General features: G+C 40.4%; 1 protein-coding gene across 3 annotated transcripts in view; it reads right to left on the minus strand.

Annotated features, from left to right (window-relative positions):
• Nucleotides 1–2,469: 2,469 nt before the first annotated feature.
• Nucleotides 2,470–15,696, minus strand: part of YTHDC1 (YTH N6-methyladenosine RNA binding protein C1) — a 69,737-nt gene continuing 56,510 nt past the window's right edge. For all 3 annotated transcript variants that reach the window (XM_056568731.1, XM_056568733.1, XM_056568732.1), the window contains 7 exons: nt 15,322–15,488; nt 8,208–8,287; nt 6,295–6,331; nt 6,179–6,218; nt 5,858–5,920; nt 4,716–4,850; nt 2,470–4,201 (listed from right to left, as the gene is read on the minus strand). In XM_056568731.1, coding sequence (XP_056424706.1) covers nt 3,992–4,201; nt 4,716–4,850; nt 5,858–5,920; nt 6,179–6,218; nt 6,295–6,331; nt 8,208–8,287; nt 15,322–15,488 — 732 coding nt within the window. In that variant the 3' untranslated portion in view covers nt 2,470–3,991. The remainder of the gene's footprint in view (nt 4,202–4,715; nt 4,851–5,857; nt 5,921–6,178; nt 6,219–6,294; nt 6,332–8,207; nt 8,288–15,321; nt 15,489–15,696) is intronic.

The raw sequence follows: 15,696 nt of genomic DNA on the forward strand, positions 1-15,696 counted from the left end.
TTGGAGACCATTACAATGTGTTCCAAACTGTGCCCCTTCCAGCTGTTGCATAACTACAACTCCCAGCATGACTTACTGCATAGGCATGCTGGGAGTTGTAGTTTTACATCTGGAGGGCCACAGTTTGGAGACCACTGCGCAGTGGTCTCCAAACTGTGGCCCTCCAGATGTTGTAAAACTGCAACTCCCAGCTTGCCTAGACAGTCAGTCATGCTGGGAGTTGTAGTTCTGCAACATCTGGCCCTTCAGATGTTGACAAACTACAATTCCCAGCATGCCTGGATAGTCTGGGCATTTTCAGCTGCAGCTCAAACTCCCAGCAGGAAACTTGTTGTGAACCAGACTGTGTGCATGTACCCTAAAAAACACTACAGCTGTTTGGGAAACACTGCCGTAGGGTATTTTGGCGGCAGAGGCAAGTGTAATGCTTGCAATCCGGGTCCATCCTAATGCAAATCCCTAATTTAGGCCTCAAATGCGCATGGAGCTCCCTCACTTCAGAGCCCTCTTATTTCAAGGCAACCGTTTAGGGCCACATATGGGGTATTTCCCTATTCGGGAGAAATTGCCTAACAAATTTTGGGGGGCTTTTTCTCCTTTACCACTTATGAAAATGTAAAGTTGGGGTCTACACCAGCATGTTAGTGTAAAAATTTTTAATTTTTCACACTAACATGCTGGTGATGCCCCATAACTTTTGTGAAAATGAAAAGTAACAATTTCTCCTGAGTACGGAAATACCCCACATTTTGACCTAAAGTGCTCTGCAAGGCTCAAAAGTGAAAGAGCGCCATGTACATTTGAGGCCTAAATTGGTGATTTGCAGAGCGGTGGCTGATAATACCCCATATGTGGATGTTAAAGGGGTACTTTGGCGCTAAACATCTTATCCCCTATCAAAAGGATACGGGATAAAATGTTAGATCGCCGGGATCCCGCCAGTGGGGACCCCCATGATCTCTCCTGCAGCATTCCCGTTTTTCAGCTGCACAGAAAGGGGACGGAGTATCGCGATGTCACACCCCGCCCCCTCAATGCAAGTCTATGGGTAAGGGCATGAAAGCCGTCATGCCCTCCCACAGACTTGCACCGAGGGGGCAGAAAGTGAAATCACGAGGACGGAGCCGTGGAGTCATGATACTTCGTCCCCTGCACCGCTCGTCATCAGCTACAGAGTGATCCTCGCTCCGTGCAGCTGAAAAACAGGGGTGCTGTAGGAGAGATTGCGGGGGTCCCCGCGATCTAACATCTTATCCCCCATCATAAAGATGAGTACCCCTTTAAGTGATCTGCGGGCGCACTACAGGGCTCAGAAGGGAAGGAGCAAAATTTGGTTTTTGGAGAGAGAATTTGGCTGGAATTGAAGGCCATGTGCGTTCACAAAGCCCCCCTGGTGCCAGAGAGGTTTTACAAAGTGATTGTTTTGAAGTTGTTGATTTGCTTTATTTTTGGTATGTGTAAAAAGATGAATAAATAAATAAAACTTTTTGAATGTCATTTTGAATACTTGAGTGGTGCAGTTTTTATAATGGGTCCATTATGGGGTATGGGTCGTGGAAAATTGCTGTTAAACTTTGAAGGCCTCTAATGTCTTCAAAAAGTAAAAACATGTCAACTTTATGATGCAAACATAAAGTAGACATTGTATGTGACTCAATATATAATTTATTTGGAATGTCCATTTTCCTTACAAGCAGAGAGCTTCAAAGTTAGAAAAATGCAAAATTTTCTAACTTTTCATGAAATTTGGGAATTTTTCAGAAATGATGCAAGTAATGACAAAAATGTACCACTAACAAAGTAGAATAGGTCACGAAAAACAACTTCGGAATCAAATTCGTAAGTTAAAGCATCCCAGAGTTATTAATGCTTAAAGTGACAGTGGGCAGATTTGCAAAAATATGGCATGGTCCTTAAAGCGTACGCGTCAGAACAAATATTTTTTTTAATATATCACTCAGTACCTAATCCTGACCATGTACATCAAATTTTTATGTGTCTAGCACCTTAATTTTTTTTATTACACTTAATTTAGCTCACTAGTCTGCTCTCAAAGGGAAGGGGCGTGGCCTCACTGTGCAGGTCTCCACCCCCTCCCTCAGTATGCTGTCTGCTCACATCTCCCCTAGCATTAGCAAAACCAACTCCCAGCTTGTCCTCACTGACAGTAGCGGGACACAAGCTGACAGTGGAAGGATTTATCCTCCAGCTGTGAGCCCTGCACTCACAGCTGTCAATCAAGGAAGTGTGTCCATGACATAGGTGATGACGCATGGACACAACAGGACTAGTATGTGTCCAAGCAGGCGGGGGGCAGTTTGACTGGCTTTTTCAGTATGAAATACTGAAAATTTTCTTATGAAAGCAATTGCAAAACCTATTGGTTTTGCATGGTTTACAACATATCAAAAGTTTTTGTATGTGACAGTGCCCATTTAAGGTTAAAATGGGCTTCGTCCCCAAGGGGTTAAGATTAACACGTTCATATATTTCCACAGTGGTTTTATTATAAAAATGGCACAGAATTATGGTATAAGACTACACAAAAAGATACATTGCAGCAGAACATATTAGTTCAATAGCTGCTATCAAATGGCTTAAGAAACCACTGCAGTAACAAATTAAATTACAAGTAATCAATTTAATACAAAATAATAACATAAGCTAACATAGCCATACTAGCTAGCACACAAGGTTATGTTCACTCCATGTTAAAGGGAAACTGACAGCTGGTTCACCTGCACGAAACCCAATAGACAGGGTTATAGTGCAGATGAACTAGATTAAAATGATGTATTACTCACCTTGATCCGTGGTCTGGTTCCAGAAATAAACACTATACAATTCCTTGTTGGTAATATGTTCATTTCCCTTGCAATTTCGAGGCAGAGCTAGTGCTCTGAGCATTCCTGCATCCATCCTTTCAGCTCTGATATGCCCGCCTACCTCACATGTATGAAAACTATATAAATACTTAAGAGGTAGGCAAGCATATCGAAGCAGAGAGAATGGTGGCAAGGAGGCTGAGAACACTGGGGGAAATTTATCAAAACCTGTCCAGAGGAAACGTTGCTGCGTTGCTCATAGCAACCAGATTGCTTTTCATTTTCAAAAATGAAAGAAAGTAATCTGATTGGTTGCCATGGGAAACTTTTCGTTTGGATACATCTCCCCACTGACTCCTGCCTTCATTGTGCAAAGGTGGTTAATTAACATATAGCAACAGGGATTAATATAGTGGGTATCTCTGGAACCGGACCATCGATCCTGGTGAAGGAGAACTCATAAAAATCCGGTTCACCCATACTATAACCCTGTGTTTTGGGTTCAGTGCTGGTAAACCAGCTGTCAGTTTTCCTTTAAGTCTGAAATGCAGACATGAAAGGTGGAGCGCAAATCAAAAAGTGAAGAAATTTCTTATTTTAAACACGTTTAAAAATATTGCTTTCATCGTTGCTAAGTTGGATGGAGTGGGAAATGATTCATTTACAACATGTTCATACAGAAATCCTAACCTTAAAAAAAAAAAAAAAAAAATTTGCATACTTATTAGCAGCATTATTTTCATTTTCACAGAATAAACTGCAGCTACATGTAGCGAAGGGGGGGTCCATCACCCACAGATGGCAGGTTTTGTTTTTTTTTATCAAACTTGGCCCAATGCACAATTTACTGCTTATGGAGCAGCCCTTGGGTCAAATAGGTTTCGGTGGTTAACTAACTCTTCCACATGGTCAGAACTAAAAATTGTTATAGGCTCATCTTTTACGTATCATAAGTGCACCATATTAGCCATTTTAATGGGTCTCCAGTTATTACAGTATGTGCACAAGAGGATCAAAACAAAAACCATGAAAGCATGTCATTTTAACTCTTGCTTTAAATAGACTGCATAAACAGAAATGTTGCTATTTTTGTAAACACATGAAGGACAAATAGAATCTAAAGCAAACGTCAATCAATGTGCACATAACCAATGCTGGCCAAAGTTTTATCTTCTATATCTCCCTCGATCTCCTCTGTCTCGGTCACGTAACCGTTCTCTGTCCCGATCCCTGTCGCGGTCACGACCTCTATCACGTCTGTTGTCTCTTGGTCGCTCTCTTTCACGTTCTCGCTCCCTCTCTCTAGGGCGGCTTCTTCTTCCACTAACTGCTTGCGTGCGTCTAAGGAAGTCATCCACTCTCATATCGTAGTCATGCTGCAAGGAGTTCAAAACATAATGGAATATAGTATTCTAGCTTTATATGCTTTATAGCTTTTTATGACACACCATATACATAATGGAATGCCTAATACATCATGGCGATGGTGTACGTCAATATCTAAAATGTTTCACAGATTTAACAGAGGGTAACCTTTGTTAGTCTGTCTGCACCATGATTGCAGGGCACACACAAGCTACCATGCCAAACTAGAGCCTAACAAGGGCCTTAAGTCTGTCATAAACATCTTCCTATTAGGTCATATTGGGCGCATGTTATAATAGGTTACCTGTTTAAGTAACAGACAGGAAACAATCTGAAATGCTGGCATTATTCAGTGATGGCAGCCATGATAGTCAAAGTATAAGACGCGACCAATAAGGCCACTGATTGATCCGCTTAGTATACCCATTTGAGCTCCTTATCTCTTGCAAGATGTAAAAATAGCCCAAAATAGGCTGGCCAGACTGAAAGATAATATGGACAGATAATATAGTAGCAGTAACTTACAACCCGTTTATCTCTGTAACGTGTATCATGCTGAACAGGATGGTGACCTGAGAACTGTGGATGTGCTTGAGGAGGAGGAGCATGATGTTGATAATATGTATGATGGGGAGGTTGTTCCATTGCTGGATATGGAGGCTGTGGGGAAAAAGAGGAAAAATAAAAAAGGACATCTGACAAACCCTATATACAAGCTGCAGGTATGTGAAATAGAAGATATTTGTATAAATGTAACAGTAAAAATATAAAGAATTTCCAGGACAGAAAAGATACTCAAAGGTAAAGGAATACTCAGGTGGAAAACAATGTATTATTTTTTTTAATTAACTGGTGCCAGAAAGTTAAACAGATTTGTAAATTACTTTTATTTAAAAATCTTAATCCTCCCAGTACTTATCAGATGCTGCATACTTCAGAGGGAGTTCTTTTCTTTTTGACTTTCTTTTCCGTCTGATCACAGTGCTCTTTGCCGACACCTCTGTCCATGTCAGGAATTGTTCAGAGTAGGAGCAAATCCCCATAGAAAACCTCTCCTGCTCTGGACAGTTCCTGAGACAGACAGAGGTGTCAGCAGAGGGCACTGTGGTCAGACAGGAAAAAAAAAAAAAAAAACTCAACTTCCTCTAGAACATACTGCAGCTGAAAAATACTGGAAGGATTAAGATTTAATAGAAGTAATTTACAAATCTGTTTAAATTTTTGGCACCAGTAGATTTACAAAAATGGTTTTCCACCAGAGTACCCCTTTAAAGGGTTGTCCAGTGATTTTTTTTCCACCAATGGGTTCAGACTGTAAGAGCACAAAAAAAGTAGTGATGAGTGGCACCGCTCAGCCAATTAATGGCCACAGAGATGTCCCATCTGAGTCAATGACTGGCTGAGTATCTGCTACATCACTGCTGAAGCTCTGAGAAGAAGTTCTGTGAGGACAGTCCAATACTGGAGGCTTTAAAAGGAGGTATGTATAAGCTTATTTGTTATCAGGCAGTCTGGGCTCAAAAATAAAAATTAAATTAATGGACAAAACTTTTAAGCATTAAAGTTGATATGCTTTAAATTTACAACTATTGTGGATAATAGACATGTGTACAACACAAGAAAATCTACTTCAAATGTACCAAAAAAAAATAAATAAAAATACAAACCATTCCCTGCCATGGTGGTGGTGGGCCCATGCTTTGGAACTCCCTCACATAGTCGTTGTATGACTGGGGGAAAGAATATGGAAGTTTAGCACGTATAAATTTTATGAAATACAAATTACATTGCAGACATGATAGTCAAAGCTGTGCTGCCTTTGAATGAATGAATAAATAACTAAACTGTGTTGAAGAAGTAGCTCTTAATACACACTAACAAATTATGTTGACAATGAATAGTGGAGGTTTCCCATAATGTCTATAAATTATTATTATTATAAATCTATAAAAAAAAAAAAAAAAAGCCCCACACAAGATTATACTTACTCCATTTAAAAATACATCTCTGCGAACGCCTGTAAATCTTCTGTGAAAGAGAAATAATAATCAGACTCGACCTACAGGTTTTTAAAAGTACATTACAATTGAAGAAACATGTATACCTGTCCACTTCTTGGAAGCGAGGATCCTTGACAAACCCTGTGTGCACAGAAATGTACCATGTTAGACTAAGCATTATATGTACATAATTTAGGCTAAAACTTTTAATACTACAAAAGTGTACCAAGAAATATACCTTTGTGTTATTAGGCAAATTAGGCTTCAAAGCCCAGCGGGAATTCCCTAGCACGGCAAGAGCCCAGCTAAGTCCAGTCTAGTGGCTGTCAGTCAAACAGGGTAGGGAGATGCAATGAGCCAGTGGGTGGTAATAAAGAGGACATAGGCTGGACATTCCTAGGCTCTTGTGTTGGGAACACCCTCCCTGGGCCTTCAAGCTTAACTGAATGGCAGGGTGTGGCAACTGACATCAATGCTAATTAACTAAACCCCAATCACCCTAGGGTGATGGGGTGAAAAACCATGTTTTGTGGTACCAACCACGTCCTCAGGGGCTTGAGGCATATGTCACAAGCCCCTGAGGACGTGGTTGGTACCACGAAACATGTAGGGGAGACATAGTTCATTGGTTTTAACAATTAGCTACTAGTCCCTTAATAGTGACGCACTGCAGGCGTCCTGTGACAAATACATATCCTACAGAGGATTGAATTATAGTACTACAGGGACTGTGCTATTGGTTTTAAGCATTGTATTGAACCTTTTACTGGATACAATAAAAGTGAAGTTTTAATAGACCTATAGGTCATTACAAGAGAGGGACATTTTGGTTTAGGGTTTTTTCACCCCATCACCCTAGGGTGATTGGGGTTTAGTTAATTAGTTTTGGTTATCCCTGTCCCTACTCTGGGCTATTTTTTGTTCTAACTGACATCAATGGACCCAGCAGGTCCCATTGACTTTGAATGGGGTCCTTGGGGTTTCCGTTCGATGTGCGTTATTGTTGCAACTTTAGCGAATAAAAAAACCTGACATACAGGATTTTTTTTTCCTCTGCTAAAGTCTTTTAACATTTTAAAAGAATCAGCGAACAGAGCTCCATAATGGAGCTCTGAATGCTGATGTGAACATAGCTTTAGCTCAAAATCCACCTCTCCCCTTGTAATGCCATTTTACTTTACTGGTAACTGCCTTTAGTTGCCTTACCCTTTAATGCCATAAAATATTGAACACACACAGTTCAATGAGGTTATAGGATAATGGAAAACAGGAAGACATATACTAAATGTTCCCTCTCAGAATAAAGGCTAAATAGTTGATGGCACATATTGACATATGCTATTGATGAAGCTTAAATTGTGAAGTGGACCTGAAGAGGTAAAATCAACATATTGAAAACCCCACTACAGGGCTTGACAAGAATCTGCAACCAGGTGGAAATGTGACTAAAATTTACATAAGAATAACTTAACTCTGTGTGTCTAACAAAAATGTTTGCCTGGAGTTTCATTTGTTAAATGGGTTAGGTTGGGTAAAACTACACCTGTTTATTCTCCACCACTAGCATTACTGCGCTAACCAGTCCTCCACCACTATAATTACTAGAGATGAGCGAAGTTACAGGTCCCAACCACTATCTTAACTGCAGTACCCAGTCCTTCACCACTATAGTTTCTGCAGCACCCAGAACTACACCACTATCATTACTGGGGTACCCAGGTCCCAGCCACTATCATTACTGTGGTACCCAGGCCACACCTTTCATGTTTTCATGTTGAAACAGGGACCATGTCTTGCCTGATTAGAAGCTACCCACAGACCACTGGAACAGCAATGACAGGGTACAAAATAGTAATTAAACCCAGCTTGTCCCACTAAAAGCAAACTCTAGGCAACACATTCCGGTCTACAGTAATGTGCAATCTCTGTGCTAGCAACAAGAGTACAAATAGAATGCAAGTAACCTGTTGAGCAGAATTTGCATTGAGAACAGCTGTTTAAATAACACAATATTAACCTGGTCTCTGGTGAAACTCTTGGGGATAGTCAACTCTTGGTTTCTTTCTGTTATGAATATCATAATCTTCTGGCCGACGCCTATATAAATTAAATGTAAGAATTAAACAGAAAACTAGGTGAAGTTTCTTTTCTTTTAAAGTACATACCTGGAAAAAGGCAGTCTGAAGTATCATAAAGCCAAAAAAGGCCTAATAATGTACAGTTAAACACAGGCTACAGCAATACCACTGCGCTTCATGCTCACACTGCTAACAGAATCACCCTGCAATCATATGCATAAACTTACCTAACAGCACAAGCTGAAAAAACCCCATCATATACAGGCATAACGTACAATTCTCAACATTAACATGTCATCTTTCTCTTTATTCTATAGACAGCTGGGTTTCACATGACCTACCTTATATACATGGGTAGACAAACAGAACACTAGTGCTTAGGCTAAGTGAGTGGGTCTTGTGAAAGGCCTTAGTCATTTACTTACAACCAAACAGCAGCTTTTTGCCGCAGCTCCCTGCCCTGTAAATTAGAGCGAGTTCTATCTATTGAAGCAATACAAAAGGGGAGGTAGCTCTAACCACAAAAGCAGGTTGAAATCTCTATTGTGCCAGATGAGTACTAATGTGTAAGGACACGTACCCCATGAGGCCTGAAAAACTATTGTATGAATAAAAGGGGGGAAGCACTTTCCTCGCATCTGGTCTTTTAAGTGCTTATGGATGAAAGCATAGGTGGATCTTGTATATTGTGTACACAGTTGGGTAAAGAAGTAGGATGCAATATGAATTAAACAATGATATATTTATTTATTGGTGTATAATGTGTACACTGCTATTGAAAGAGATCCAGTCGATCTCGAAACACATCTACCCACTGTATACAGCAATCTAAAAACAGCCGCCACACTTCACAGCCTCCGGGTGCACGCAGCGCACGAACTGGACTACAAGACACACAGACCTTCCTGGTGCGCATAAAACATTACATCACTACGCCAGCAAGCAGACCTCTCCCTCCCCAGGCACACCAGTGCCGACGACTCGCCACTTCAGGAAGCGACCAGGCGTTCGGTTGCTGCAGCGGGCAAGTAGCGAGAGCACCGTTGGACCACGGCAGGACAGGTGAGCAACACTGTCCTGCAACCACCAATCATTGTACATTCTTACAACTACTGCATAAGACTTTCAAATCTCTCTGAGCCACACTGATTACCTAATTCACAGACCCTACCCACTGAACTACAGAGTGTATATCACCACATTCACAACAGCTGCCTAATATCAAGATTGCACAATATGGACTTTGAGCTATCTATACAAGTTTTATTTTATTTGGATTTTATTATGCAAAGGCCCTGCAGGCAGATGTCAGACATTATACACCAATAAATAAATACATCATTGTTTAAATTATATTGCATCCTACTTCTTTACCCAACTGTGTACACAATATACAAGATCCACATATGCTTTCATCCATAAGCACATAAAAGACCAGATGCGAAGAAAGTGCTTTCCCCCCTTTTATTCATACAAGAGTTCTATCTATTGCCTTAGGTATGCTGATACTAAGAGCAATTTTTATTTTCCATTTATTCAGTAATTATTTTCTACAGACCCATATAAGGCTTGTTTTGTGTGGGACCAATTGTACTTTGTAATGACACAATTTTAGGGATGCACCGAATGGGAAATTTTAGGCCGAAACCGATAATGTAGGCTGAGCTTGGCCGAAAACCAAAACCGAAAATGCATTGCCCCGCCCGCTTTTTTAAAATATAGTTTTTGTTACATTTTATTCCTTTTTTGGGATGTGATGTGACCAAAATCAGCAATTTTTGCATTTATGCCGTTCATAGTGATGGATCAGAAACATAATAATTGGGACAATTACGCACGTGGCGATACCAAATGTTTATTTTAATTATTTTTTCATATTTTTTTATATGGAAAATGAGGGTGATTTAAACTTTTAATATGGAAGGGGTTAATGGATGTTTTTTTTTAAACATTTAACTTTTTTTGTCCTTAAGATTCCTCATACAAATCAATTGAGTTCCATAGAACTCCATTGACCTGTGTGATTTGTGCATATTTGGTTGAGCCAGCTTCAGCCAGACTCAAGCAAATGAAGAGCCACGGACACCAATGATGCAGAGGTAAGCCCTCCAGCTACCTCCACAGTGGATCCCCCTCCCACACCGCAATCGCGCTGGGTGGGGGTGACGATGGGTCCACCAGGGAGCATGTACATGCCCCTTTAGACGCCGCTGTTGCTTTGACAACGAAGATTTGAAAGGATTAATAGTCTGCCATGGCGAACTCAGCATGTCTGCTATTAGCGGTGCCCCCCAGCTGCAACAATTAGCAGGGGGCTGCCGGGGTATGATCGATGACTGACATCGGAGCAATATCAGATGTCAGTCATTAAAGGCAGATGTCAGCTGCTGATAGCAGCAGGCATCACCCATTTATGACGCAGACTCGACCCACGTCATGTCCTCACCCGACCCATGACATACATGTAATGTCATGGGTCGGAAGGGGTTAAAGCCACGCCCCCCAAAGTTATTGGCAGAAAATTCACTCAGACGAAAATGCTGAAAGGGGCACTTTCGGCCGATAAAATGAGTAGGGCTGCTTTTATTATCACAAAATATATGGCAAAAAATTTGTAAAAAATTTTACTAATTAAAATTAAGAAAATAAGCATGCTTAAAATTGCATTATTCTGAGCTCAACATTACATTTTCTGTATACAGGGCTGTATGAGGGCTTAATTTTGTGCTGTGACCTGTATACATATCTGTACCATTTTGTTTAGATTGTACGTTTTGATCACACTATAATTTTTTTTTTTTTTTTTACAGGAATTGATCAAAAATCTGCCGTTTTAATTAACCTTATAGTTTAATAGCGTGAACATTACTGAATATGTATTTTTTTTATATTTAAAAAAAAAATGGGATTATTGGAATTTTAATTGAGAGGCGCTTATTAATCCTTTTTTTTTTTAATTGTTTATTTTTTATTTTTTTTATTACACTTTTTAAGTCCTGTAGGGGACTAAAATAAATGCTTTGATTGCTTAAAATGTTCAATGCTATGCAATGACATTGATCAGTGATATTGGCACTCTGATTGTACCGTCTGCCTTAGGCAATGTATTAGCATAGTGTCTATGGCTGACACTTCTAAAGGCCTCCAGCTGCCATCTAAACTTTGGAGGTCCCAATCAGTACCTGCCATTTTGCTTTTAACTGCAACAATGTCAGCTTATCCCTGATGTCTGCTTGTAGTGGCGAGTGCCAGCTGTTGACAGCAGCAGGTACTCACCAAGTATGAAGCGCACTTTGTTCCTGTGGCACTTAATAGTCCAGAAGATAGGTCATTAATATATGAGTGATCTCTGGGGGGGGAATGGGGTCAACACTAAATCAGCTGTCCATTCCCACTGATCAGCTGTTTTCCAGAGCTCTGGCACAGCCATAGAGATAAACAGAGCTGTAAGCAGACAGAACACACTGTACATTGAGTAGTGGCAGCTTAGCTCACACTGAAGTGAAGAGCTGGGCTGCAGTAACCCAGAATGGCCACTACACAATGTATGGAGCCACCTGTTCTTAAACCTGTTTCACTGTGTATGACAGCTCTAGCATACAGCTGTTTTGGGGTTCCAGGTGTCGACATCCCATTGATCTGTTGTCATTGAAACCCCTTTAAAGGAGATGTCCGGTGCTCACTTTTCTTAATGTATCCGTTCCGGGCTGCAAAAAAAAAAAAAAAAAAAAAGAAGAAAATAATCTTTCTCTTGCCTGCCTACACTCCCGCGGTACAGGCGTTCGGTCCCCGGGCTGTATTCTTCTTACTTCCTGTTAGCCCGGCACGTCCCACGGAGCTTCAGCCTATCACTGGCCGAGGCGGGACATCGCTGTGGCCGGTGATAGGTTGAAGCTCCATGTGACGTGCCGGGCTAACAGGAAGTAAGAAGAATACAGCCCGGGGACCGAACACCTGTACTGAAGCACCGGGGGAGCCTAGGCAGGTAAGAGAAAATTTGTTTTCTTTTATTTTTCAGCCCGGAACGGATAAAATAAGAAAAGTGAGCACTGGACATCTCCTTTAATTAATGGCCTTTTGGTTTTGCAGGTTTGTTTGTTTTATTCGTTAAGACAGGACACCAGCAGTATATATGAAAAAATCACTCAGCAAACAGCAGTTTGACCACACTTTTGCCTCCACATGTGAACCTAGCCTAAAAAGGGGTCTGTCTGCTCTCCTGATGTGCTTCATTAGAAATACAAGTATATACTAACACAAGCAACAATACTAAAGCATGTCTTTTTACATCACAGATATTACTTTGTATTCCCTCTGAAAATATATAAGTTACAGTAGTAGTATGAATGAAATTAGATGGAGCAAAAATCTGCAGTAATTCACAGTACAATATACAAGAATGGGGTTTTGAAAACACTATCCAGATGTTGTGTAAATAATTAAGCAGAAAAATTAGCATACTGTAGACCTTTAAATCTGCAACATGCTCATTCTGTTGCAGAAACAGTGCAACTTTTCACCACTTTCGTGTATAAGGGTGAAGTTTAATGAATCCACAACACAGTCCCTAAATAACATATGCAGATTTGGCCTTACACAGTCCAAGTGTCAGGTCATGTAGGGACACACACATTAGGCTATGTTTACATCAGCATTCAGAGATCTTTGCTGATACAGTTAAAATGACAAGACTTTAGCAGAGAGATAATCCTGCATGCAAGTTTGTTTTTATATGCTAAAATAATGAAACATAAGGCATCTAACAGAACCCCAACAGACCTCATTCAAAGTGACTGGGACCTGTGGGGTTCAGCTGATGTCCAGTGTCACAACCACGTCTCATCCCTGTTAAAAGTATTTATAATGGAGCTCCACAATGCTGAGGTGAACATAGCCTTGTTTACCCAGGTATTCATTTATTCATACAAATGGGGGAAATAAAAGGCACAGCAAAATGCAGAGCTCTACAAAAAGATGGTGCACACCTATTTAGGGACAATTATAAGTATTTAACATCAGGAGAGCAGAGGGGTCCTCAAAGTACATATATAGGTCTAACACAGCACAATACTGTAGATATTAGTCAGATTTATATTTGACACCATAAAAAAATCCATAGTAACTTAGACCCCACTGAAAACGATTATCTGTGATCTACTGCAATGTCAATCTAATGGGTGCAGACATATTGCTAAAGGGAAGGCTACCAAAAACATAAGAAAATGATCTATTTGTAGGTCTTTTATGTGAACTTATTTTTACCTGTGATCTTTGCCACGCTTGGCATGCATGCGTCTATAGAATTTTTATTGAACACACACACACTATACTAGGATATTACACTAGAACCAATAGTTCGTCTAAATTGAATATTTAGTTAATAGCAAAGATAACAATTGAAAACTCCTACTGAGAATGCAGTTTAGAGAAAATAAACTGCAAAACACACATTTGTACATGACACAAATTACAGCTAAAAACTTTCTACCACATTTAGAAACTGCTCAGATAGATGACCATGAACAGTGCCCAACACCTTACTTTCTTTAACACTTACTAAATTGCCGGGTGAAACTTTATATTCTGAGCAAGAAGCACAGCAGTTGCACATTAAGCAAAAATAAGAGCAAAAAAATAAAGTAAAAGCTGGTGTAAAGAGGGAACATACCGCATTCTTGTAGAGTGCATTTATGACCGGTATAAAATATAGCAACAGTTCATACAGAAGTCCACTAAGGATTTTAAGGCTGTAAGCCGCACATATACAAGGCGGACCTGAGAAGGTGTAGTGGTGCTGTTCTAATATATTTTGCAGTCCATTGCAAAACTGGAGTAAAAAAGATCACATGTTTATGCACTTTAGTGTAATGGTAACCTCAGCTTACAACTTCTTTGTGCTCAGTCCATATAAAGCCAAAACGGGAACAAAAAGTAAAAGAAATGAAATAGGGGCTGTCAGGTTTCCTCCTACCTAATCGGTGGTGTCCTTTTAGGCTGAAAGAAATGGGAAAGTGGAGCTGGCTCTCTACCTACCACCGTATTACCCACTATAAACCAACAAATCCAGTCTTTAGGAGAAACCTGTTAGCTTTATCTTTATGCAATTAGCCTAAAGAGGGGAAAAGTGATTGGCTGAAGGGCTTTTTAAGCATCAGTTCTTTGAAAGCCTTCTCCAATTCTGAAACCATGTTACACCCTTTTTTCCTGGTACAGGTTGTTAAGTTCATAAAGCAGTGAGAAATAACCATGTCGATCCACTAAAAATTTACAGTCCACAGGTACTGCCAGCATCTGGAAGGGATGTATAGACACAGCAACAGCCACACTTTCTGGTTTGTTGCCGGGTCTCCAAGTGCAACTTGCTCCCCTTTCCACAGAACCTAAATCGGTTTCAGGAACTCGGCAAGATGTATTCACTGTGGGATTATTTATAGATCACATTTTGCAATCTGCTTCTACAACACATCATGGTGAAGCCATATGGAAATAGTCCCAACAAGGCTCCTCTTGACAACAAGCAACATTTTTTAATTTTTTTTTTTTTTTAAAGCTTTATCTCCCCATAGGAGGTGGCATCTTCTGCAACACCATTAGTGATCCATTATAAATGTCCCATATCTGATAGGGGATTTCCTTGGTTATACCTGAAAGAAAAGGCTTTTAACAAGACATTAACACACTTTCTTTTGGTAAGTAGATTTCATTCCTCAAACATGGTTCTGCCTAAGCATTCAGTGAGGCTGCTGCTGTTTTGTTTACTCTGAATTTTAAAGATCTAGTCTATTCTAGTCTAAAATAACTCATCTCCGTGCCTTAGTGGTAACCTCCCCTGAAAGATCTTGACAATCGTAAATGCAACATGAGGTTGAGGGAGAATGGGTGGGGCAGAAGGAATGGGACCAAAATGAAATCCTCAATGAAGCCACAAACTCTTCCATGCAGCTTGATGTGAGGATTTTTGCTCTTCATCACTGGCACCGACATGTGTGCTGTGTTGTCCGTCATGTTACTCCAGCACAAGTGCCTATTATCAGTCCAAAGAACGTTTCTAACCTTCCCACTTCTCTTGTTGCTTCTCGGCGTGAGGGACGACCTCGCGATCGGGGCTGAGAATGCATTCTTCTCTTGTGTCTCATTTTGTGAATGACTTGATACAAGTCAATGCTGTCATCCGTTGGAAACAAAAGGCAAAGCTGTGTTCCACAATCCGGTTCAATTTCCTGGAAACAGACAACAATTATTACCATATACCAAGATAACATCAAAGGACAACCATTTTACCCTTAACATGAGAAGGTAAATAAGTTTTACACACTTGGGGCAGCTTTATGCAGCAAGCCATGCCAAAACTATCCTATCCCAACTAACCTTGTGGGTGCGAAATCAAAACTATCCTGACCACTGAAACCCAAAGTCTCCACATTTCAT

Source organism: Hyla sarda, chromosome 1, assembly GCF_029499605.1.
Source record: "Hyla sarda isolate aHylSar1 chromosome 1, aHylSar1.hap1, whole genome shotgun sequence".
NCBI classification, from domain to species: domain Eukaryota; kingdom Metazoa; phylum Chordata; class Amphibia; order Anura; family Hylidae; genus Hyla; species Hyla sarda.